Raw genomic sequence first — 26,604 nt, 5'->3', positions numbered from 1 at the left:
GGTACGAGCCTGGGTTGTGAGAAGGGCTTTGGAACCCATGGTTCCCATTGGTGGGACCGAGTAAACCCTCTGTTTGGTGCCAGATGCGGGGCCAGGTGCCTCCGTGGGCCGTCTCATTGATTCTTATCAAGTCTGCTGCTTAGGTTCCATCGGGACACGAAAGCTCAGAGAAGCTAGGACACAGTGGAGGTGGGACTCAAACCTAGGTTTCCAAAAACTGTTCGTTACACCACTCATCTGAGGGTCTTTCTAGACCATGATCTATGCTCACTACAGGCCCCTGACCCAGGGGTCTGAGCAGCTGCACGGTGAGTCTTCAGTATGCATAGGAATCCCCCCGGATCTTGTGAAAATGCAGATTGTGAGTCCTTAGGCCTGAGTGAGCCTTAAGAGCCTGCATTTCTCATCTGCTCCCAGGTGATATGATGCTGCCAGTCCACAGGCCACACTTTGAGTAGCAATGCTCCAAATAGAGTATGACAAGCATATGTCATCCGGCTGTCGGGCAGTTTTCAGAGGCCACATTACTCCCTTCCCTCCTTATGCTCCCCACAAAAGCATAAGCCCACTGCACCTTGCCCAGGTTAATTACAGGTGTCTGTGCAGTCTCATCTCCCCATTCCCAGCTTCTCTGGCCACTGGCTGGTCCTGGAAGGTCCTCTCCTACCCCATTTCTCCACCTAGTGGGGTCTTTTACTCAACCTTTAGGACCAAACTCAAATATTGCCTCCTCTGTGAAGCCTTCCCTGTTGCTCTGACCATGTAGCTCTGGTTTCTTGTTTGTACATCTATCGGTGCCTGCAGAGATGGAGGGAAGAGCCTATACATTGACCCTCCTTCCGCTGGAGTCTAGCACAGCCCTCACATAGGAATAGTAAGGATTCAATAAGAAACTGTAAAGAGGGAAGGGCGGAGGGAAGGAGGCCCATCCCACACTGGGGTGGCTAGCTTGACCTTTCTTAGAGTCTCCCTGACAGGTACTGTGACCAGGTCCTGGAGTTCTTTGGGGCCCAAGCCAGAGCTCTCCACCAGCAGGCAGCTGGGCCTGGCCTGTGTGTTTCACAGGGCGGGGCACAGGTGCTGTGTTTTGTCCCTCTGCTGGGCCTGGGAGGCCCCCAGTGCCAGGATCCCTGGTCAGAGGCCACTGCTCTGGACTCCCAACAGTTGGTATTAGAGGCATTCGGCTTATCTGAGGAACTAAAAATAATGCCGATGAGAATGAGAATAACAGCCCTAATTACCACCATTACCATAAAGGCACTGTCATTGGGGTGGTGGGGGAGGATTCAGAAAGAAATCAATCTTCCTATTCATTAGTCTTGGGTGAATCATTCCACGTGTTACTGGCATTCGCACCTGCTGCAGTGTGTGCCCAGCCAGAGGCGAGCCACACTTGCTGACGCATGTGAACATATAAGCTCCCACAAGGGAATGTGAGAAAGGGTCCAGCCTCAATACTGAGTGCAGACTTGGGCACCTCTTCTTAGTTGTTAATGATAACTAAAGTCCCTGTAGGAGCCTCATTCAGGCCTGTTCTCAGATGACAGCATCTTCCTCCCCAACTACGTACAAGAATGGGAGTTCATCAAGGAGACAGGCATTTCCCTGAGCCCCATCCCACCCTCTGCAACATTCAAGACTCAGCCCTGGATGCATGGGGCAGATGCAGAACAAGACAAAACAAGCTGCCTGCCCTCAGCAAACTCCGCTTCTTGGGGAAAAGTGCCAGAACCTACAGTCACACGCAATACCTATTGTTTAAAAACAAAGACTACCATGAATCCAAGTGTGGTCCAATAACCAGCTGCATCAGATTCACCTGGAATGCTTTAAAAAATGCATATCCCTCTTCCTATAGCTTGATTTACTGATTTGTCATCTTTGAGGACAGAGCCCAGAACCACGTGTTTTAACAAGCTCTCCCTGTGATTTTCATGCCTCCTAAAGTTTGTGGACTGCCAAGTCCTAGAGGGTGCGGTCAGAGGTCCAGTGCTCTGGCGGACTTGATGGAGGGAAAGCAACAACAGGGCACAGGGCGAGGAGAGGGTCCTCAGGCAGCTGCCTGTTTGGCTGAACGGAGGGTTTCTGATACCCACTGGGGTCATCTCCCTGGTTGAGATAGGAAGTGCTGCTCTTGGAAGATGCTGCCTAGGCCTCCATATCCCTCCCTAGACATTTCCAGAAAGCTAGAGTCACTGTGGCCAGCTGAGGGGTTTCTGGATTGACTAGAGAGAGAAGGAGGCCGAGGGAGAATAGCTATTGGCCGTCATCTCTGTCGAGCCCACCCTTTGGCCTGCAGTCTCATCCCTCACAGGTGAGCTGGACCTGAAGCTGGTTGAGGGCTGTAGACACAGCTGAAGTGTCTCCTACCTGTACACAGCTCGCTTGTCAGCCTCCAGCTGGGCCTGGGGGTCGATGGGGGCACTGGGTACAGGTGTGCTGGCAGCAGCTGAGGGGGCAGAGATGTGGACAGCCTGGGCCTTGGAGGGTGGCTGGGCGGTTGCCGTCATCTGCAGAGAGAAGAAAGGGGAGGTGGTGGGTTAGCATGGCCAGAGTGCTGGTCTCCAGGCTGTAGTGTGAGGTCTGCCTTGGCCTGTGCTGTGCCCGGAGGAGAGCACGTGGCCAAGAGAACTGTGAGCACACAATGAGCATCCATTCATACGTGTGCTACAGTGGGAAGAAAAGCAGGCTTTCTTCAAATGAGCATGTTCTAGAAAACAATTTCAGGCCATCCAAAACCAGGAGACGCCCAGCACACTCTGAAAAGAGATGACTCAGTGCAAATATGGTAACCCTTGCCCAGAAGTAGAAAAAACAATAGGATGAACCCTTTAAATTGTGCTTATGAGTCATTTGGACCATCATACAGTTGATTTGATGACTTTGAAAAGCAGGAAAACAGGAGCTGAATCAGCTGTTGTTTGGACACAGGTTTATTTATTCCCTTTAATGCAAGCCACAGGCAATCGTCCCAGTGGTTCTGACTGATGACTGAATGGCTCTCCAAGTTTGGTTTACCTGGCCACTTCAAGATAAGCAGGCTTTAGTGGGCAATGAACAGATTCTTGTTCTTGGCCATAACAAATATTTAGGGCAGGGGTTTTCATAATCTGTGACATGTTTTTGAAGGTGTCCCGAGGCTGGCAATTTTGTACCAACCAGAGCAACTCCTTTTAATATTATCTATTAGATTTTCTATCTAAGGTTTTGTTTAAAGAAATGGTTCAATGGTTTAAATTTTTTTTAAACCATCATTATGGAGTTTCATGCTTTTTTATTTCCTTCAGTCAAAGAAATCTCTAAAAGTGTGAATGATGATAAGCCTCAACTGTTCTCTTACATCGCCCTGTCCATAGCACGATGGTAGCTCTCCCCACATGTGGTGTTGGGCTTCATGTACTTATCTGTCTTCTCCTCTGAGGCCTTGGTCACTCCTTCATCGCCAGCTTCCAACTAGCACATACTTAGTAAAAAGGTTTGATGCTTAATAAAAATACTTGTGGAGAAAATGAGTGAGTGAATAAACGAATGAACATGCCTTGAAAGAATCAGATATTTTATAGTTGCAAAGTTCATCATATGAATCTAGGTCCCTGCTTTCTGGAAGAAAAAGTATTATACTTCCGTGAATACAAGCATTGCTGGTGCATATATCCCCAAGACATTTGCATGTCTTCATTTAGATCTTCTCTTCATTTAGATCTCCGCTCAGATGCCACCTCTTTGGAGTACCACACAGCCCCTCTGCCTTTTGCTTTATTTTTCTTCATAGCCCTTACCATGATCATATTCTATATTTATGTGCTTATTGATTTTCTCTTCACTGCCAGCTGAAACGCAAGCCTATGGAGTGATCGTAAAAGTTGTGTTCCTAGGGCCCAGAATAGCCTGGCACTAGTAGGTGTTCAATAAATATTTGTTGAATCAATGAATAGATGAATGATGGGTGGTGAATGAGGTTGAGACTATAAAAGAAATGTACCTGCTTTCCTAGATTGCATCGTTTATTAGGCAGAAATACCCTTGCCACTGTTGGCTGATCTGGGGGAGCCTTTCCAATCTCAGTGGGTAAGAGGCTAGACATAGCATCATGGTGCCTGGAAGCCAGAAGACAATTGCTTGAGTCCTACCGTCTTCCCCTATTAGCCTTTGACCTTGGGCAAATTCTTTAACTTTCCTAAGCTCCTATTTTCTCATCAGTAAGCAAATTGGTGACCTTTTGGAATTCATGAGTATAAAGGAGGTGCTGTAAGAAAGAAAGTAGAAGCAAATGCTGTTCCAATTTTCAAAATAGAGAAATAAAGTGAATTCTGAAAAAAACTAAAACTCAGTAATCTTCACACTTATCTGGGCCAGATTCATTCCTTCATTCACTAATGCAACTGATCATTTCTTCAGATATTTCTTGAGTGCCTGCCATGTACCAGGCACTGTGCTGGGCACTGGGGTCACAAAGATGAGAGACTGCTATCAGAAAGCTCAGTTCGTGGATGTGACATGATCATTAAGCTTGCATATCAGGAAAACATGGTGTAAGTGACCTCAGCAAGGTGTTTCCCATGACAGCCTGGCAGAAAATGTGGAGAGACGCAGCCTGGTGGACAATTGCATGGATTAGAAAACTACACCCAAGGGATGACAATTAAAGGATAAATGTCAGTTTGGGGCAGGTTTCCAAACGAGTGTCACATACTTCCTCCTTATCCTCTTATTCAGCACTTTAATCAGTGATTTAGAGAACGTCTAAAAAAAATGCTCAACAAATTTATGAATGCTGTGAAACTGGGATCCAAAAGATCTTTACAGATTTTGGCAAGGGGCTAAATCTGATAAGATTACTCTTCATCTAATAAGTTAAAATTTAACACTTCTAACATTTGGGCCAAGAAAAATCAATATTGAAGTGCAGGGAAGGAGAGACATGGCTTAGTAGCCGTGTTTTAGTTGACAGCTGGCTCAATATATCAAAAGTGTCTGTCAAAAAAAAATCCAACCTAAACTAATCCTAGCTGAGGATGCATTAACAGAGGCATTGCTCACAGCAAGCAGAAACTTCTGGTCTTGCACTACTCTGATTAAACAAGTACATGAAAGCACATTCAAAGCAGAGTTGGCCAGGATGGTAAAGGGGTTCGGTACTTCGTTGTATGAGGAATATTTGAAGGAACGTGGGATATTTAGGCAAGATTTAGGGGGTAGGGGAGAAGGGGAAACATGAGAGCCCCCTTTGAATATCCGAATGAGATTTGATTATATCAGTTCTGTATGACTCGAAGGGCCAAACTACAAGCAATGCATTTGATCTATAACAAGGAGACAACCTAAATAATACCTTTTCAATCCCCCAACTCTTTAAGGCTGGAATGGGCTGCCTCCCTTTCCAGGTGAATTTCCTGCCACTGCAGAGGCCAAGTAGAGTTGGACTGACCAGCTGGGCCACTGCGGAAAAGATGGGAGCTTCAGCTGGGTGGCTGGGTTACATGATATCTGAAGCCTCTCCAACTCTGACAGGCTCAGACACCATGAGAGTGTTTTAATAATCACCACCCACCACACAGCGCTGGTGTGAGGCTCGGATTTGATGATGTGTAGTATGTAAAAGTGCTTTGGAAACTCTAGAGCGCTTCACAGAGGGAGGAGAGGTTGTTATTATTAAACACGAGATTTCCGGAATGTACTTCTGCCATAAAGCAAGGCATAGCTACATCTGCACAGCTCGTCTGAGGGTGACATGTAGGGGGAGCAGTGTGCTCTGCTCTGCCCACTAGGAGTGAGTTTCCTTGTGTCCTTGAAGGAATCCACAAGCGGCTTCTGTTAGCTGAGCTCCTGGGATGAAGAGGGATGAAGGAGCATGAAGTCCCCCTCCTAGGCAGGACTTCGGGGAAAGGTGTCGGGGGAAGGCCCTGGAGGGAAGCTCAGAATAAAATGTAAATCAAAAGCGGTCACTTGCCAGTGTCCCAAGAGGCTCCAGCTGAGAGGCTGTGACTGGCGGAAGTATGGAAAGAAGACAGCAGAGCTGGTCTGAGGAGGACGATGACTCAAATTTATATAGCTCATGGGGGCCAAGTCAGCAAACTCTGCATTTCCTGCAGGTTTGGAGAATGAGTGTTTATCCCCAAATAGGTTTCTTTTTCTTGCCAGAGACATCCACTTCCCAAGAACTGGAGCTCAAAGGGAGAGGACCTGCAGCTGTCCACAGGGCTTGGGGGCCAGGAGGATGGGGATAACTTGAAGTCAGTTTTTTTGGGGGAAGTTACTGGGCAGCACAGCCTAAAGTAGGCTCAGGTGTTGACCAGGGGCAGGGTGTGGCTATTAAGCAGTGGGCTGAAACTGCCTTGTTCTGGCCTGTGAAAGCCAATTGTTAAATTTTCAGAAATTTTGCAAATTGGCTGACATCACATTGAGAGCTTGAAATTGGCCATGGTGGGAGCATTTACACCATGGAAATTAGCAAATGCTGCAAATCAGGGCTTGCCCCTGCCCTCCACACCCCCACTCCCAGAGAGTTAAGTTGTTAAATATTTACTAGCACACCTCTAATTTCAGTTTTTCCCCAAGTAGCTTTCTTCCATTCTTTTTGGTCTGGCATGGGAAGAAACTCGTCTTACCCACTCCAGGAGGCCACTTGGTGCATTCACAGCTGGTCTCAGAACTTGCCACTCCAGATTTGGAGCTTTTCTCCAAGGAGCCCTCACAGCACTCTGGAGACCCTGCCTTGGCAGCCCGCTAGGGACAGGGACAGGTAGGCCATCAGCGTAGGCATGGAGGACTGTCCCTTTTCAACCAGGGGAAGCTAAGGCACAGAGGAGAGGCAAGGTTGAACAATGTCCTGAGAACTGCCTGGGAGATCAGAAAAGCCTCAGAGAACGGAAAGAGTAGAGGATCCGGCCCTGGGTTTGATGCTCCTCTGCCAATTACTAGCTATGTGTTTTGGGACAAGTTTCCTGATCTCTTTGGTTTCCTAATCTGTAAAATGCAGGAGATAGTACTCACTCTGCAGGTTGTGCAGATTAATCAAGAGAACCAGACAATGGCTACTGATGGGGCAGGAGGCAGCATTCCCTGGGGAGGCCCCTATGAGATGTGACACTGTGCCAGCACCTACACACGTGCTAATAAAATATTTCTGGGGTGGGTGCAGTGGTTCACACCTGTAATCCCAGTGCTTTGGGAGGCTGAAGCTGGTTCTGCTCTTCCCATGTCCTCTCTTGGCCTAGAGTTCTTTCTTGGGGCATAAGACCCTGGGGCCATCACCTCCATGCACTTCCCTCCTGTAGATGCTATAACCACTGGACTTCTTTCTGCCATCTAGCCAGAACCAGTTCTGCCTTAAGCTTGCAGCTAAGGAAACCCTGCCCAGATTCTTGGTTTGAAGGTTCCTTCTTTTCCCATTCTAAAAAGGAATGGGAAGAGTCGGGGGTTGTCAGATGTATATGCAGGTTTGTAAAATCTGGGTGGGGCTGAGAGATCCAGCCACGCTGGCAGTCTGGCCTTCTACTCATGAAAATGAGTAGGAGATGCTCCCTGGTGTGTTTTAAGGGGTGCTAGGAAGCATCTTACTTGCCCTCACTGACACCCAAAGCCCCCACAGATGCTTCTTTTCTGTTAAGCACCATCTTTTTCCAATTGTAGGGGAAGAGTGACATGTTTTGTTCTAATAAGCTAATGAAATATTTCTGGGCTGGGTGCAGAGGCTTACGCCTATAATCTCAGTGCTCTGGGAGGCTGAAGTGGGAGGATTGCTTGAAGCCAGGAGTTCAAGACAAGCCTGGACAACAAAACAAGAACTCATCTCTGCAAAAAGTAAAATAAATTGGCTGGATGCGGTGGTATGTGCCTGTAGTCTCAGCTACTCTAGAGGCTGAGGTAGGAGGATTGCTTGAGTCCAGAAAGTCGAGGCTGCAGTGAACTATGGTCGTACCACTGTGCTCCAGCCTGGGAGACAGAGCGAGACCCTGTCTCTAAAAAACAAAAAAAGAAAAAGAAAGAAGCCATGTGGGCTTTCATGTTTCACAATAATCCTGTGCAGTAGGTTATCATCATCTCCATTTCACAGATGAGAAAACAGAAGCCCACAGAGGGTCTTCTGACTAATCACACTACATGAATTGGAGCATTTAATTACTTTTCCTCGAAGAGGAGAATGGGAAGACATTTCCTTCTCTGTGAAAAAGGAGGCAGGAGGTGTAGGGGGGCTCAAATTAGAATGAAACTCCACTCCCCCTCTGCACGTGTTCTAAGTCTCTATCTAGTCCACCCCATCCTCACTGCTGGTCCCAGTTTGTCCCTCTCCCTCAACAAACCTCTCCCCTACGAGTTCAAATCATTCTCCCAACAATGATCGTGCCAGACACAGTTCTCCCACGTGGAACCCAAGTAGGAAGGCACAGCTGGTTTATTAATCGAAGGTGGCTCACTGCTGGGTCAACTTCCCTCCGAGGCTACGAGGAGCCTGGAGGCCGAGAGCCCAGAGGAAACCTGCCTGCAGGGGCTTCAGGCCTTCTGGAGCCCGGAGGCCTGAGTTGCATTCAGCTGCTGCCTCCTGCCAACTTCCCTTCAGACTTCCTCTCTTGCTCATGGGAGGTGGGAGCAGATGGTTTAGAAGTGGGGCTGACACCAAGGTCTTTCCAGCACCCATAGAAGATGGGGTGGGGGAAGGGGGAGGGATAGCATTAGGAGACATACCTAATGTAAATGATGAGTTAATGGGTGCAGCACACCAACACGGCACATGTATACATATGTAACAAACCTGCACATTGTGCACATGTGCCCTAGAACTTAAAGTATAATAGAATAAATAAAGTCAAAAAATAAAAATAAAATAAAAAAAAAGAAGATGGTTGGCGTTAGGGAGAGCAGAAGCTTGGGTTTCAGATAGAACTAGTTTTGAATCCCACTCTTACCACTTACAGCCTTAAAGATGGAACTCTACTTTCTGGGGTTTCAGGTTCCTCATCTGAAAAATAGGCGAGGTGCTCCCTACCTCCCACCGCCATGATGGGGATGGCTGTCTCCTCCAGTGGATGATGGCAGAGCATCCAGAACCAGGTCAGGCTCCTCTGCCCCAGGCCTGCGTGGTCCTCAGCATGCTGCTGCGACTTGTCTGCTCACTCGCCTCCCTCCCTCACTAGACTGTAGGATCCTTGAGGACAGGACCAGGGCTGTTCTGTTTACTGTCATAGCCTCAGTGTCTGGTAGAGAGAGTATCTGAAATATCTGTTGAATCAGGAATGACTGGTATGGAGTGGGCAGGTCCAATTGAATGCTACCATTTTAGCTGCAGATTTGCCTCCTTGATCCTGAATCCTCAGGCCACAAAAGAGAAGTCTGCAGTTCCTGACCACATAACTGACTGGGGGGAATTGGGTATCCAGCCCAGGGCTGGAGACAATGGGATAGAGCATGATGTGCTGGGATGAATCTCTACTTTGTATTTGGCTCTCTGTGCCTGTGTGATTTGGGCAAGTTACTCAACCTTTTTCAACCAGGGTCCTCATCTATAAAATGGGAATAATTACACTCAAGGTACAGGGTGTTCAGAATTAAATGAGACAATTATATGCAAAGTAGCTGGCACTCAGTCGCTATTCAGCATATGGCGGTTATTGTTAATATAATCCACACACCCTACAGCCCACACCCTGAGAGCTGGCTGCTGTTGTTTCTCTCATGTGGGCTGCCCTGGGGGTCCTACCAGTATGGGTGCCACCCCTGCTGAAGGAACCCATTCTGCATAAGCTCCCTGGGAGGTAGGCAAGTGTGAGTTCAAGTGCAGGAACAAGGGGCCCCTGGTGTCACAGAAGGTTACATTATGCGTTACCAGCTTGGAATTGAGTGGCATGCCCAAGGCAAGGACTCAGTTCCTCTGAGCCTCAGTTTCCCCATCAGGTAAAAATGGAGCTATTAATATCTCTTCCCAGGGCTACTGTGAGACCATATGTGAGGGTGCATTGCAAGCAGCAGATGCCCCACAAACCTTGGTTTCTAAGCAATTGTAACGCTTCCTTTTGCTAGATTTCTCCTCTGAATCAAATCCAAATCCCACCCCCTGTCCAGATCCGGCCCCAGTGCCCCCACACCTCCTATGCCCCCCACCCCACCTCCTCTGCATACAGTCTTGCTTGTTATGACTATTAAACCCCCACACACCTCCCACAGGGCCTCTTTGTGAAAACGCTGAACACCCAAACCTTCACCTTCTCAGCACAGACACTCCTTTTTTTCCTTTTTCTTTTTTCTTTTTAAGATGGAGTTTCGCTCTTGTTGCCTAGGCTGGAGTGCAGTGGCACCATCTCGGCTCACCACAACCTCCGCTTTCTGGATTCAAACGATTCTCCTGCTTCAGCCTCCCGAATAGCTGGGATTACACCGGGCACGGTGGCTCACGCCTGTAATCCCAGGACATTGGGAGGCCGAGGCGGGCACATCACCCGAGGTCAGGAATTCCAGACCAGCCTGACCAACACGGAGAAACTCCATCTCTACTAAAAATATAAAAAAAGCACAGACACTCCTTCTAAGAGGACATCCCCTCCTTCCAAGCCCTCGACCTGACATGGCAGAGTGGGTGCCAGCCAGCCCCAGGAGGGCCCCTTTAGGCTGCCAAAACCTTGTGTTCTGGCCCCCTGGGGCTGCCCAGGCCTAGCCCTCAAGGGGCCACTGAGGCTTCAGGCAGGCCCGGCAGGGCTGGCACTCCCTCCAGTTCAGGGCAAGCTGGGTATGGGATCAATTTCCTGGTAACCAGGAGAGAAGCCAAGGACCCGGGAAGAGGTCAGGGGTTGAAGTCACTTGGTAAACATCAAGTTTGGCCTTAACAGGTAGGAGGCAACAGGGGACATGAACAATGTTGTGGGGCACAGAGTCCAGGGCGCTCCAGACTTGGGCCTACTCAGGCGAGTTGGAGTACGGGGATATGTCCAGCTTAAAGACATGGGTGGCTCAAGCAGGCAGGGAGAGAGGTCACTGTGCACAAAGAGAAGAAAGGCCCAGCAGAAAACAAAAAAGAAAGAGAAGAGTCCGTTTTGATGAGTCAAAGCAAGGGAAGGTGGGTCCCCATATGGTCCCTGGAGTATAAGCAGAGGGACCCTTCACTTACAGTCACAGAAAAAGCTTAGGGGAACTTTCAAAGCTACTGAAGGCTGCCCACGGATCCGCAGCCTTGTCACCTGCACAGCCCTCCTCCCCTTACCCTATTGCCTCACACCTACCCTTGGTTGCCTGAGCGCACCCGACGGTGTCCACCTTCCTGCCTCTGCTCCCACAGCTGCCTCAGCAAGGACTGTCCTTATGTCCCCCACAGCCTGCCTCCCACCCAGCTGCAGCTTCAACTCTTCCAAGAAGCCTTTCCTGCTTCTCCTCCCTCCCCAGGTCCCAGAAGACTGGACTCCTGCCTCATCTGAACGGACCCCAACACCGGCAACACCAGGCCCTTTGCCTGTCTCATGAGCGTGCTGGTCTCCCAGCTCCCATGCCTGCCCACGGTGCACTCCCACGTGTTAAATGACTGAAGGATGACCCGAAGGAGGCAATGACTGAGTGATGTGTTAAAGGCCTCAGGGATCCCAAAGCCTGGGAGAGGCCAAAGAAGGCCCCTCAAAATATATCCCAACCCAGTTAGCCCAGGGAGAGGAAGGGCCGGCATCAGAGCCAGACAGCCCAACGTAGCTCAAAGAGGCTCTCGGAAGAGTGGGCCTCGGTCACCTCCATTCTGATCCCAGGCCAAGTGGATAGAACCGGCCACAGAAGAGTTACTCTGTGGTGTACAATGGGGGTTTCAGTTAGTTAATTAATTTTAAAAGGGTTTGTAAGCGGTGGTTCACACAATGTGACTCATGGAACATTCACTGCCCCTAACTGCATTTCCTAGGCTGTCACTGACAGGAGGCTAAGAAGAGGAAAGCTGTGGACTCCACTTCCCAGCTTTGTGCATTTTCCTGGGAACTGATGGCCCCCTGCCCATCCCATCGCTTCCCTCTGGAAGATCCTTCCCTTTTGTAATAGTCCCAAACCAGTGATTTCCAATAGGTCCTTCAGAGGGCACGCCAGAATCCCAGTGTGTGTACATCTCTGTGTGTGCGTGTGTGTAAGGGGGTGTTCATAGCTGGTAAAACCTATTTGACATGCCTATTATGTTCCTAATAAAAAGTAATTAAGGTTCAATCCCATCTGGGCTGCTGGAGATGTGCAGGTGATCGAGTGAAGAATGAAGTTGGGGTGCGGGTGAAAAGGGGCTGAGGAACACCACTGTACTTTTTGTTCCCACACTCTCAACAGCCTCATGAGGCAGGGAATGCAGAGTTATTCTCATTTTACGAATGCAGAAACTAATGCCCCACATGGACTCTAAGCTCCAAGAGGACAGGAACTCCGTTGATTTTGCACCCCAGTACACAGCACAATGTCCGCATGGCCCACAGGACACACTCGATGTTTATCGAATGGATGAGTGAATGAAAGAAACAGCTCTGAAATTACTTGCCTAAATTTGTATAATTCTTCAGCAGTGGAGCTGATAAATTATACAAATTCTTATTACAAGTCCTGATTCCTGAATTTCTATGAGGTTGAGTCATTCCATCTTCCTCTTCAGACCACAGACTTCAAGAACAGCAAGCATCCTGGGGCCCTAACTCACCTACCTGCCTCCTGCCAGGCCGCACAGACACCAAAGCTTTCCGAAGACCAACTAAGACCGACGGCGCAGGAAAGGGAGGTGGAGCATGTAAGGTCCTCCCCAGACCCGCTGCTGACTTGGATCACCTGTCCCCTGATTTATTTTAGGCTTTGTATCCCAGGGCCATTAACTATTTTTGTAGCTGTTTAGGGCTTGGGGACAAGGGAGTAGACAATAAAATCTCTGTTTTTGGTAAATATCAGAATATAGTAAGTTCATCAAATAAAATACCTAGACCAGGCCAGTAGAGTGTTTCTTCCCAAGCTTTAAAGCCATGCTGACAGCCCACCATCTCCTACATGGGCATAAAGGCCCCACGGTTGGACCTGGAGGCTGTTTTTGCCTCTTACACAATGAAGAGTCCAGGTCTTGAGTGAGTTGGAGCTCAGGGATATGTCCAGCTTAAAGACATGGGTGGCCCGAGCAGGCAGAGAGAGAGGTCACTGCACACGAAGAGAAGAAAGGCCCAGCAGAAAAGAAAAAAGAAAGAGAAGAGTCTGTTTTGGTGAGTCGAAGCAAGGGAAAGTGGGTCCTCATATGGTCCCTGGGGTGTTGCCCCCAGGGGCAGAGGGAGCCATCAATCACCATCACAGAAAAGGCTTAGGGGAACTTTCAAAGCTGCTGAATTAACTCTATTGCTGCAAAGCAAATGTGTTTCACAGGCAGCTGAGCAGCGGGCCCTGCAAGGCAGGGGGCTCCAGCCCTTAAAGAGATGAGAGGAATGTCAAGCGAGTGTGAAAACATCTGAACCCACTTCTGCCTGTCACAGCTGCATGGCCTGGATGGAGGCCATTCACAGCCAGGGGCCCCAGCCACCCCCTTTTGCCTCCAGTTAATTAAACCAGCATGGGGATCCTAATGACTGATCAAAGCCCATCCAGCTTCCCCAGGATATCTGCCTCCCCTGGCCCCACCTGGAGTGGGGATGGTGTGAGGACAGGGAGGGAAAGAAGGTGCCCAGAGAGACAGGTCTGGCTTCCTCAGTGTGGCTGGCCCAGCCTTAGCCTTCCCCTTGCAGGGTAAGTGAGACAATGTTGTCTTGACCCCAGATCTCTGAGTGCCATGTCCTGGAGTCCCAGACACCGTTCTCCCCACTCTGAGGGATGCTGGAGGATTGGGGTGAGGGGAATGGGGGGGATGCAGCCTTTGCAAAGGGGCCTCAAGCAAACACTTGACTTCCTTCCGAAGTGAGCCTCACAAACTAGACCTCAACTATGAGTTCTAATTGCCTGTCTTTTCTCTCTCTGTTCAAAAATGAGGCTGCATCCTTAGTGAACTTCTCAAACCCTTTCAATGCCACCAATCATCAAGTCATGCTACGTAAGCTCCTAGCTACCTACCCATCAGTTTATTCCTAAACTATCCATTGAGTTTAGTTCCACATTGACAGGGGCTGTGCCCAGTGGGTCAGACTAGGATCTACCAGGATTTCTGCTTTCTAGTCCAATGCTCATGCAGCTGACATGCCAGGGACACGCAGACTGAAGCATACTAAAAATTGAATACATACTCAAATAGACCAGATACAATATTTGTCTTGCTAATAAGCCAAGGGCAAAGATATTTGTGGAATGGTAGGTATGTGTCTGTGTCTGAGGAAAAGTTGTCGGGGGGGGGGGTGCTGATAGTGAGAGTGTGTTTTGTGTGGGAAGGTGAGGGGAGTGAAGTGGTTGCCTTTGCTAGTGAACCCGGATGGCTCCCTGGAGTGGCTGATGGAGCTATAGAAGTGAGAACTTCGCTTGGTGGGTGATGTTGCATATGGGTGTTACAGGAAGGTCTCGAGTGACATTTCTGAGAGTATACGAATGAGAGGTATTTGCCTAGAAGGAGTGACAGGGTGGTTGTGTGTTCCCAAGAAAATTCTGGGAGGGAGGCTGGAGTGACACTTGCTGGGATTCTAAGCAAGGCAGGAGAGGAGAGAAATAGTAGCAAATGGAAGGGTCAGTGGGGATGCTGGGGCAGTGGGAGGAGGGGGCTGTGAAAGTCCAGCTGACAGCCAGGCCCACTATGGCAGAGATACAGAACAGAAGCGGGGTGATGTTGGAATCAACACAGCACACTGAACTGAGGATCACACACCTAGTTCACATCCAGGTCTCTCTAGAGACAGTGTGGTCATTAGGCAATCATTGTAGAATTCCACTACCCAATGACTTACCCCTACCTCTTGAGGGCATAAAGTGAGGGTCTGCATCAAGGACCCAGTTACAGCATGCTGGAATTGGGGTCCTGTAGTTAAGACAGTAGAGGGCGCTGCTACTCTGGCAGAATTTAGCAGGAAGCCACCAGAAAGAGGAAGTAGGTCACAGGGAGGGTTCCACTGGGTTGTTGCTTTTGCTTTCTTTCTTTCTTTCTTTCTTTCTTTCTTTCTTTCTTTCTTTCTTTCTTCTTTCTTTCTTTCTTTCTTTTTTTTTTTTAATAGAGTCTCACTCTGTCGCCCAGGCCGGAGTGCAGTGGCGCAATCTTGGCTCACTGCAAACTCCGCCTCCCGGGTTCAAGCCATTCTCTTGCCTCAGCCTCCCAAGTAGCTGGGACTACAGGCATGTGCCACCATGTCTACTTTTTGTATTTTTAGTAGAGACAGAGTTTCACTGTGTTGGCCAAGCTGGTCTCGAACTCCTGACCTCAGGCAATCTGCCCACCTCAGCCTCCCAAAGTGCTCGTATTACAGGCATGAGCCACCGTGCCCAGCCCGCTTTTGCACTTTCTAAACATATAGTCATCCTTCAGTGTATAATCGACAGAGAGTGGCGGCCTTACAAGCAATCACAAAGTTTCTCCAGGATGGACTGCAACAGAACTGAGGGGCTAGAAGCCGCTCAGCCATCGTATCACTTGGCTTGTGCCCAAATAGCACGAGGCCAAAACAGTGAATGCTTCTCTACTAAAATGGGAAGAAAAAAATGCCTCCCTCATTTTTAATAACTTTATTCCCCAAACTTCAAAAATGAAATTGCCAAGTTAAGAACTTGCCTTGAAAAAAAATTCTAATTTATTATAAAGAAGGTCCGGGGCTTGGGAATTTTTTAATGCAGATTCCTAATTTTCCAAAGTGAGATTCTCCTGTGCATTTGAATAGATTATGCTCGGTATTGCTAGCCCTTAGCACAATGGGAACATTATTAAAACGATCGCATGGGTCTCAGAGGACGGGCTCTGTGTCTCGCTTCCTTTTTCATTTGGGAGACTTCATATCAGAGACTGTCCATTTGTTGCCTGTGGAAGAAACTGGGTTTCTGAAGAGGTGATGGAGAGGTGTGCTCAGCTGCCCAGGTTGTGAGGAAACAAGTCATACGTGGTCCAAAAGTAATGAGATTAGACCTAAAGGAATGAGGAGGGAGTGGGCCTTGTTTCTTGAGAGCTCTGTTTTGGACAGGATTCCTTGATGTGCCTGACCCATGTTCCCATCAGGCCCTGCTTCCCTGAAGATGTGGAGTCTCAGAGAGCAGCTGGTTCTTGGGGATATGAGCATTCTGAAGGGAAATGCAGCAGTCTCCCCCTAGGAAGCTGGGGTCCATATCTCGAAAAGATAAAGGGAAGAAGTCAGGGGTCCAATGCAAGTTTGCAGAAAGTGCCAGAAGCCAGGCATGCATGGAAGAGCTGTTCCTACAAGGGAGCCCCTCCTAGAAGCCCAAAAGAGTGGGCAGAAGGCCCTCAAATACCAGCACTCTCTGGAGAGAACAGCCTTTCCCCCAGAGTCAGAAGCCTTTGTTCTGGGGGCATCCCCCAGCTCCCCAATCCCTCCCACTTCACCCCTGCCCTAGCTCCTCTCCCTTAGCCCCGCATCCTGCTCAGTTTCCTTGGGAAACAGCTCAGCTTGGGGAAGGCCAATGGCAATTTGGGCATAGCCCAGTGGCTTCGTCAAGGCCATAAAGACCCTGACACCTTGACCTGGTCAGTTCACCATGGACACTGATGCTTCTCATCAGACATTTCACTCATGGATTACCAGGGTTATAAATAGATGGCAGCTTCCCCAGGGCAAATTATTCCTTTGCTCTAAATGTGAAGATTTTAAATGGTGACATTCTGGCGGATCCTCAGAGAGGAGAGCCTTCGGGCAGTCCCTGTATCTGGCTTCTGTCTGAGACCTCAGATATGGAAGTGGAACCCTTCTTCCTCACAAAGGCTGGAGCAGCTCAGTGGTGACTTCTGGGGGGGCTGAGCACCTTAGGGCTGCAGCCCACCTCCATCTGTCCCTTGGCAGCTGGGATTTATTAATCCAGCTGTATGCTGATCATTAAATTAGGCTTCTGGATCAGCATTCAACACAGGCCCTTGCTGCAGCTCTCCTGCTAATCCCTGCCAAACCAAAACTTCTCTCAGCTCCCCAGGCAGTCAAAACAGGGAGGGGTGGGTGAGAGGGAAGCAGCCGCCATCAGTCATGCCAACACAGTGTTCTCTGACCTCTCAGCCCTGCCCTGGTCTATCCTTGAGTCTTGGGTATGGAGGTGTGGGCTTTGGCAGCTACCACCTGCTAAATACAGGAAGGGTCTCCATCTCTGTTCCCCATTCTGACTGGAGAGGGAATCCAGTCACAAAACAAGTGGGGCCCATGTTCCCACCACTTAATCGATATGTGGGCATCGATGTGTGCTGGCTGAGCGGAGAGGGAATGGGTCTGCTGCTATCGAAGAAGGATGATCTTGCCCCTCTTCTGGCCCCTAGCTTCTCCTTCTCTCACTTCTTTCTTGGGAGGCAAAAGGTTCCCATCAGTTGAGGGCTCCTTCTGAACTTTGTCTCTGGAGCTGAAACTACAGAGGGAAGGGACTTGACATAGTGTTGGATGCCTGGAAGCTTTCAAATACAAGAGCCCTGTAAAGGCCAAGTTCAACCCTGTGGCTTATTCATGGAAGCTACTGGCATGAGCAGAGGGCTCGCTGAGGATGGGGTTAGGCTGGGAGAGCTGGGGAAGTAATACGATTTGGTATGTGGGAGCGGGGCCGTAGACACGTGCTCAGAGATCGGTGAAGGACCAGGGCTTTCGGACCTTCCAGGGCAGGGAAGTCAAAGGTGTTCCATATGCTGGGTATTCTAGAAAGAGGCCCCACGGCATCCGGTAATCTCCCGGAGGATGACAGTGATGTATAAAGCAGCCACTATATGCTCCCACTAGGCTGGGGGCATCAGGGTCATAGCGAGCAAAAGCCCAGCATCTGCATCTTAAGACCCCTTTCATGCTGCACAGATCTTCTGTGTGGCCCACGAGAACCACAGTGTTTGAAAATGCCAATGAGTGAGGGATGGCAGGGGAGGGCAGAGAGTGACTGCTGGAGGAGTGCAGATGGTAGCCTGCCCACAGCACCCAGCGGGCACCTGCTGCACATGGGCGAATGTGTGGATGGACCTTCTAGCTGGGTGCATTTCACATCACAGGTGCCCAATAAATAATTATCGAATTCATATTGACAGGAGAGTGTGAAGGGAAGGGTCAGAGAATGAAGGCTTCTGTGAAAGCACAGACACAAAACTCAAAGTTTCCAAAGAACCAAGGGTGGACCAGAGGAACACCTGGGGGAAGCAAAAAGGAAAAGCGGCTGGTCTAAAGGATGTAGGAGGGCAGCCCCCACAAGCTGGGCAGGCTTCCAGGAGGAGAAGGGCAGACAGCATGAAGACAGCAGGAAGGCACTGCTGAGGAGGGGCCTGTTGCAGGAGTGGCAATCGGGGTGGGGAGCGCAGAAGATCTTGGGGGGTGGCTGTGTCTGAGCTGAGGGATGGAAGCTGGGGACCAGAAGGAAGGGGTTGTGGGGTGTACAGAAAGAATCTTGGCTTTTTAAAAGTAGAAGCCCAGAAGAGTTCTGAAGAGAACAGAGATTCTTCCGATAGGCAAGCAGAGGAGGACAAAAGGGCCCAAGTGACCCGAGAATGGGGGGCCTGGCACTCAGAAGCTGCTGAGTGTGAAGTTTCTCAAACACTCAGAGGGCAGTTCCGCTCACATCTGGTACCTGGGTCTCCCCAACTGCGGATTTTGCCCCAGTCACGACAAAGGGGCTTGGCTGTGCTTGTCTGCTGTCTGATGGATGGGGTGGGGGACAGGACTGTGACCACTAATCTAGCTTCCAGTCCTAGGTCCTGGGGTCTGAACCTGGTGACTCCCCTCGGGGTCTGTTTGCAGGGCTCTCGCTCCCCAGGCTGACGGGAAGGAGCCCGGAGTGCCGCCAGGACATGATTGCAGGAGGCCTGGCCCAGCCCGTCGGCCCCTGGAATATCCCAGCCTGCAGCTGGGGCTCTAAGGCCACCACACTCCCTCCCCCGTGGTGGGAGGCAGCGGCCCCTGCGCACTCACCTGTGGGCTGTCCTGGTAGGGTGGGGGCGGGACATTCTGCGTGGCCATCATCGTCAGAGCGGGGGCTGGGGAGGCATGTTGCATCATGGGATTGATTCACATGGAGGACCTGTGGGCAGGAGAAAGGGGGCCGCACCGTTAACACCGCTGAGCAGGCCCGCCCTGGGCACCCAGCAGCCCCTGTGTCCCCCGCTGGGCCACCTGGGCCGGCTGGATGCAGCAAGGGTTGCACGCCCTTCAGGGCAACAAATGAGAGCTAAGGAAGAGGCCTGGGTGGGGAGGGGCTTGCTGTGCTATTTTGACTTGAAAGAAATAATATTCAAATCATATGTAAAACAACCAGTACCCCTGCAGAGGCGCTTTGTTCAGCATCAGCTCCGGGCTGTTGTGCGTGTGGGGAGGTGGCACGAAGAGGGAGGGGGCCTGCCTGGTAGCAGCACGGGGAGACGAGGCCATTTGGATACCCCTCCTTCCCCAGGAGGGCCCTGAGTCCCAACCTGATAAGGGTGCTCCTGGCCCCGCTGTTTCCCAGGCTTTCTGGAGCAGCCACAGCGCGCACAGGGGCAGGAGGGCCTCAGGCCAGCTACTGGGCTCCAGGGTCCCCAAGCGCCAAGCTCGCCCCTCCCCAGGGCTCACCACACCCCCTAGTGGTGGCAAGGACACGGGGGCCCAGACCCGTCCTCAGACTGTAGCCCCAGGGTGGCTGCCTGGAGGCCTTGGGGAAGGGAAAGAGTCAGGGAATGCCAGTCCACTCCTGTACTTTTCCAGGCGCGGGCTTGTGACTATGGGCGTGTCCACGGATGTGCCTGCATATCCTATTAAGGAGGACTTTCCTCAGCCTTGGTTCAGTACGGTCACCGGAATGTGGGGGTGCCAGAAGACCTATCAGAGCCAAATGGGCTACCTGCCTCTTTGCCTGGTAGAAGACAGAGGCCAAAGGTGACTTGTGCATGGGAGAGCGGGGGTTGGGGGACTTGTTAGTGAAGCTAGCATGGAAGCAGCACCTCCAGATTCCCAGCTCTGGGTCTGCTCCACTGATCCCCCCATCATTTCCCCATCACCAGTAAGCAGGCAAGTTGCCCCCATGAAGCCTCAAGATTTCCTCTTGAACTAGGATGTGGTGCCATAAGTGGAGACAGCCCGGCTGTGCCACCCAAGGAAACAGAATGCCCAGAGAGCTGTTGTGCTGCAGTAGATGCTCTGAAATATTTAGATCTAGAAGCCACAGGCTAGTTGCCTGATACAGGGCTGTCCACTGTAGGGTAGGAGGTTGCTAAGAGCCTCTGTGGAGGGCAGGACGCGTCCTTCTCCTGGGTGGAGGGTACTGTTGGTCTAGAAACCTTTGTGAGCACAGCACTCACACTCTCCGTCCCCTCTCCCTGAGGCACCTCGGGCTTCATCGTCTTCCAGCCTGGCCCTTCCCAGGGTCTTCCAAAATGTTCACAGACCTGAATTCTGTGGGAATTTGAGAGTGCTTTGGAGCTGCTGTCAACTAAAGGGGCTGGCCTCCGGGGCCGTGTGTGTGTGTGTAGGATTCTTTTGGTTCTTTTTCAGGAAGTGGAAGTAAGATCTACTCTGACCTGACCTGAGTCTCCAAGGTACCAAGTACGCTTTGACCTTCTGCAAAAAGCACTGGAAAGGCCTGTTTCACTCAATAGATGTCTACCATCTACCAACTCTGTGCAGAGAACAGTGTAAGGAGTGTAGTTGGGACAGATGAATGAGGCATGGCTAGGAGAGGGAGGTCATGGTCCTAAAGGAAGGAAGAAAGTGAGGTGGAGGTGGGTGGAGAATGCACAGGGAGGGATGGCTTCTCCGGTGCTAAAAATGCCGACTTCAGGCAGGTTCCGTCGGCCTCACTGCCTGTCACTCGCCCCCGCCTGGCCTCCTTCAGAAGACAGACCACCAGGATATCTTCACAACAGCATGCAGGGCATCACCCATCTCACACACCGCTGGTCCCTGAGATCCAATTTCCTTTTGCAAAGCGACGCAGGAGGGGGGTTTGGGGGAGACTCTCTCTTCAGGCAGGGGAACCAAGGCCTCTGTTCACAGCTGGATCTTTGTCTGGGTGGTGGTCAGCATCCCAGAGAGCCAAGAGCAGAGTGAGGGTTGTAGAGGGAAAAAGGTGGGGGGGAGATATAGACTCTTTGAGACATCAGAAGGAACTTCCAGAATTAAGACTTTTGAGACATTAAAGTGGGTGGAATTTCTCTTTTTTGGACCCCGAAAAAATAAAGGAAATAGGAGTGTTTCAGGGGCCTATTAAACATAGCCTTCCCTGGAACTCTGGCAGAGAAGGCGACTTTGGATAGGGCCCAAGGGCCAGGATGGTGGGATCTGTTCCCGGGAGCATCAATCACAGATGCTCATCTGCCGGGAAAAAAGTGAAGGGCCATAGCACTGTAGTGCCTGCAGCCTCCAGAAGAGGGAGCCTGGGGGCAGAGTCAGGGTGGGAGCCGCCTCAGGAAGAAGGGCTTTCTCCCCCTCTTAGGGGCAACTAGTTCTCTTTAACCTCGGGCTTGGGTCTTTTGGTAACCTCATTCCATGGATTAGAAAGTCATAATCCATGGAAGCTCAACGAGGAGGGCATAGGCTACAGAGAGGCGCCTTTCATTCACATTCTTTTGTTCACTGTCCAGTGAATGGAAGGCAGGGTCATTTTAGAGGTGCTGTCCCTAGAAATACTTGTAGCTGCAGGAGGGCTGCCCTGTCTGGGGGTAAGGAGGGATGGTTAAGAATAGTCTGCGCCCAGAGACAACCACCCATGAGGCTGAGACCAGACTGTTCAGTCCTGAGCCCACCAGGCTGTGCGGCAGGGCCAGACCCGCCTCAGAAGACGACACAGGAACAATATTCTGAGGACCCAGATGGCCCTGGCCCCTCCCCCTCCTTGGGGTCACCACAGGCCACTAGGCCACTGCCCCATTACCCTCTGGGGGCTTCTCCTGCAAGAGAACAGGAGGCCTTTTCATCAGAGGCTTAAGTTTCCTTCTCTGCTCGCTCAGGCACAGAAGCCTCTGGCAACTTGACACTCCGGGAGCTCAGCTGCTGCAGACCCTGCACCCATGTCCGGAAGCTGGCTCTTTTCCTCACACCTCTCCACGCACACATGCACTTCCCCGGTTCCTGAGGGGCCACGTGCAACCATCCTGGAGAGGAATTTGGGGATCTGACTCGCCTTATCTGACTTGGCTGGGACTTTGCAGTGGGGTGTGGGGGAACTCCTTGAGCCACAGCGGGGGTCCCGGCCCTTTGGGGGAAGCCTGCCCTTTTTGCATTTTATTTGGGAGAGGGAGGGGAGCAGCAGGCCTGAGCCCCTGCAAACCCAGCCCGGGGCTTCGGAACTTTTGTCAAGGACTCTGAGAGGCTGCTTGGCCCTGTCCAGAGGCCCCAGTGCTCTGTCACCAGACACCTGGGCATTCAAGGGGGCACAGTCAAGACTGCAAGTGGAGGACAGACGAGGAGCATCTCTCATGGAAAGATTTCCCATCGCGAACAGGCTCACAAGGAAAGGTTGCTTTTTGATTTGTTTTGTTTTGTTCAATGCTGAAAACCTTTATGAAGTGACATCTAGGAGGGAAAAATTCTAATGCAACACTCGACCCCACAGTGATATCCAAGAAGAAATCATTTGTGTCTCTGATATCATCAGAAGAAACTAAAATGCCATTTTAGAGAGCCCAGGAGCCGGCAAGGCAGGGTCAGTGGATGCAGAGTCATAAATGCACATCCCTTTAGGAAATGGGATAGGCAGTCCTGGGCACCCACCTCCCTCAGCCTCCTCAACCCATGCCTCCCACAGCCCTGCACCACCAGGTCGGCAGTCTGGAGCCCCAAATCCAGAGTGTTGACAAACAGGCTCAGAAAAAAATACCAAGCTAATTAGGAAGGAGCTCATTAGGACTTGTTGACATGAAACCCATTAGACCAATTAACATTCCATTAACAGCCTGGGGCACCAAGGGGTTAATGTTGCCAGGCAGTAATTGGGCCAGGGTGCTGGGGTTGGGGGCTCAGGGCCTTAAGGATGAGACACAAAGTCTAATTGGGAACTCTCTGGCCAGCTGGCCTGACAGCATTTGTTCCTGGCCCCTGACCCTAGCTGAGATAAATTGATGGGGGAGAGGGAAAGTAGGGCCAGCTCGCTTGCCCCTCACTGTCCCACCCACCTGCCCCAAACTGAAGACAGGGCCCATGGCTGGCACAAGGACAAGGGGGAGGGGACACTCCCACCCTCCTGGACTCTGACAGTCCTGTTTTCTTCCTTCACGCCCTTCCCCCCACTCCCTCTGGTCAAGTTTCTTTCTCAGCCCCGGGGAAGTGAGTCCCTTCTCCCAGGAATGGCTTTTCAGTGATGCTACCCTCTTAGAAGAACTCTGGAGAAGCTGGAATCCTTCAGGCCCAGAGCCCCGTTCATCTGAAGAGTGCTGGAGTTCAGAGAGAGGGATGGAGGGGAGGGTGGCCCGGGTCTGCCTGCCTTCTGGCCCCTGACCTCCTCCCCTCCTTCCTCCCTTTCTCCCTTCCTTCCCTCATTCCAATCTTCTTCCCTCCCTCCCATCCTTCCTCCCTCCCTCCCTTCCTTCCTTCCTCCCTTCCTGTCCCTTCTTCCCTCCCTCCCTTCTTCCTTCCTTCCTTCCTTTCTTCCTCCCTTCCTTCCTTTCTTCCTCCCTTTCTTCCATAGCAGCTAAGAGGCACTCATGAGGGCCCCTAGGAATGCTTCTTTTCTGTCCTCTGACACGCACAAGCAGCGTGTTCATGATTTTCATTCCCTTGAGACAAGTAGGGGCTGTGGAAGTTCCATCCTCTGTCTGGGTCTCAATTTCCCCATCTGTAAACTTTGTGACTGGATGAGGGAATTCACAGGGCTACCCCTCAGTTCTCAGTTACCATGATCTAAGCCTGGCCTTGGGGTAAAAAAAGTCTGGATTCCACATCCAGTGGAATCTACCACTTATTCTGTAGCCTGTACAAGTCACTTTCCCTCTCGGACTGCAAAATTAAGGGATTTCCCCAGAACATTCGGGAAGCCTTTGCCCAGGATTTGCACTGCACACATGCTTGTTGAATGGAACGGAAAGGGTTGGATTGTAGCTTCTTTCTAAAGGCCAGCCAGCACCCGACTTCTCTTCCTCTCGTCTAGTTGGAGAGTGGGAAGGAGGCCCCTGAGGTCAGCGAGCCAGGAGCCGTCAATCCCTTCAGCCCAGACGCCCCTAGGTTACCCCTCCACCCCCACCCCCAAACCGTCCCCTCTGAGCAGCTGCCCAGGCCTGGATTCTGACGTCTAGACAGATTTGCAGGAGGCTGAAATAACACAGTGAACTCAGCAGGAGGGACCGAAAAGCTGCATTAGTAACCTTGCTGGCTTCAACATCTCCCTCTGGGGCAGCCTCCTCAACCCTGGCGCAATCCGTCTCTTTTTCCCTCAGCCCCAGCACCGCGTCCAAAATGATCTTCTCTGGCCCAGCTCCCTTCCCAGAAGTGGCCTGTAGGTGGCGTCGCAGGGCCCGCTTTAATTGCATTATATAATATAACCTGTTTACTAAATCATGTAATCAGTCGCCTTAGGATTTGCAGCTTGGGATGTGTATGGAGAATTGGACTTTGATTCAAATTTAAAAACAAATAAAAATGAGAGGCAGCTGTTGCTGATAGTGTGATATTCATCTTTTGGAAACAAATTCACCCCAGTGCTATAAATTATGCCTGGAAAAAAAAGTGTTGCTGGTGGAACGGAGTTGGCTAGGTCTCCTCTGCTGGCAACTCATAGCGATGAATCTTGAAATAACGGTGTCAACCTGTCACTGATTTCATGTGACTCTGTGGATTTATCTAAAGAAGCGAAGGCGTGTGGGTGCACGCGAGCACACACACATAGAAACACACACACGCACCGGGTCTCTCTGCAAAACCCAGTAAGGGCTAGAAGTGACAAGCTGGAGGCGGGGTGTCTGCCGGAGCTCGGTGGTCCCTGAGGCTTGGTGGATGGAGTTGGCACTGAGAACTGAGCAGTGACAAGGGTGAGGTCAATTTGTGGTGGCAGAGGAGGACAGAAGGGAGAGAGAGGACGCACCGTGGGCTGGGAAGCTTGACCATGTGAGCAGGGGTTTGTCACCTCCAAATCAGTTGTCGTGTTGAAATGTTTCAAAAGAGGGAGAAGTAGAGGCTCCTGGAGGGGAGGACTAAGGAATTTGGGAAGAGGGGCAAGCTCCCCAGAGCCTGCCCCACCTTACAGCACAGCAAACACCCTCGCCTGCCTCTTCACCCCAGGGGCTGTGGGCGCTGAGAGGAAGCTGGGGACCCTGAGGATTCAGGCAGCAGGAATGTGGGGCTGAGTGGGTGCTGCTTTCTGCCCGTCTTTCTGATCCTGGGCTGATGGGGGGAAATGGAGATCCTCCAGTGTGATGAGGTCAGGCTCGGAGTGGGGGCTGGGAGCCAGGCAGGGAGGCTGTACATATCTATGTTACTGAAGGAGGGACAGGTGCAGAGGAACTGAGTGGGATTTGCACTCAGGTCTCACATCCTTGGTTCGCTCTGTGTCCTGAAGGCCAGCTAAGAGGTCAAAAATAAGCTGCGACTCCACAATGACCCAGGTCCCAGGGCACACTGCACCCGGCACAGAGCCCAAGTCCTTGCACAATGTCACAGCCAGAACACCTGCTTCCCTACTGCTCCTCCGGGTCCTCCTTTGAATACTCAGTGGGGAGGCAAAGATGACAACCAAGACAAGCAGACACTTTGGCCACCCATAGCTCTCCGTACTAATTGTCATTTGCCACCCTTCTGGGAAGCCAACTTGGGAGGTGGTGCCAGGTCATGCCCTAATATCATGATGCTGGTGTCCAGGGAACAGAGTGGGGACAGAGCTGAAGCCAGCATGAGATTTGGCTAGGACTGCCTGCTTCTGACTTCCTAAGAGATGTGCAAATCTCTCTCTCTCAATCCTCCTTCAGCCCTTAAATGCCACATGGAGTGAATGCTTTGGAAAAGGTAAGAGCCTTCTGTGAGACCAGAAAATCCAGAGACCCTTCCCACCCAACCCCCAGTTTCCGTCCCAAGAAGCGTGGCCTCCCCCTAATGGCCTGTGATCCTACTTTCAAGGGCCTCAACCTCGTCTCCCGTCTCCACTCCCAAGACCATTTTACTGTTTGTTCTTTATTTGGAGTAACAATATGTCCCCAGTGTGGTCGGGCCAACAGATCACTTATGCACTCACTGACCCCAGCCTAGAGATGAGCAGAAGCTTACATTGGAGACCCACCCTGGAGGAGAGGGTGCCGGGTCCCTCTGTGTCCATGGTTCACTATGGGGAGGATTAGTGGGCACACAAGCAGCATGACAAAGCAGTGTTTGGGGACAGGCCCCAGCACTGGGTCCATCACCCTCCTCAGCCACTCCCTCCTCCATGGACAGGACTTGCCTTCCTTGAACTCCAGCCCGACCAGGTTTCCCAGAGAGGAGCCCCACCGTCCTGCCCTTTGCTGACGGCCATGCCCCTCTGACTCACACAGAAGCCAGAGTTCCAGGCCTGCAGCCTCTCCTCCTTGAGTCCCCAGTTCAGCTATTTTTTTAACTGGGCTTCACAACACGGAGCAGGAGAGTCAGAGGAGCAACACCCGCCCTACTCCCGCGCCCTCTTCCT

The 26,604-nt window shown here is 51.1% G+C and overlaps 1 protein-coding gene across 11 annotated transcripts in view; it reads right to left on the bottom strand.

Annotated features, from left to right (window-relative positions):
* The window catches only part of PKNOX2 (PBX/knotted 1 homeobox 2), a 321,964-nt gene that overhangs the window by 63,325 nt on the left and 232,035 nt on the right, over positions 1–26,604 (bottom strand). For all 11 annotated transcript variants that reach the window (XM_058424449.1, XM_058424454.1, XM_058424447.1 and 8 more), the window contains 2 exons: positions 18,963–19,071; positions 2,371–2,510 (listed from right to left, as the gene is read on the bottom strand). In XM_058424449.1, the coding sequence (XP_058280432.1) occupies positions 2,371–2,510; positions 18,963–19,049 (227 nt within the window). In that variant the 5' untranslated portion in view covers positions 19,050–19,071. The remainder of the gene's footprint in view (positions 1–2,370; positions 2,511–18,962; positions 19,072–26,604) is intronic.

Source organism: Hylobates moloch, unplaced genomic scaffold (assembly GCF_009828535.3).
Source record: "Hylobates moloch isolate HMO894 unplaced genomic scaffold, HMol_V3 SCAFFOLD_11, whole genome shotgun sequence".
Lineage (NCBI taxonomy): Eukaryota > Metazoa > Chordata > Mammalia > Primates > Hylobatidae > Hylobates > Hylobates moloch.
This window is presented reverse-complemented; position numbering and strand designations above follow the sequence as displayed.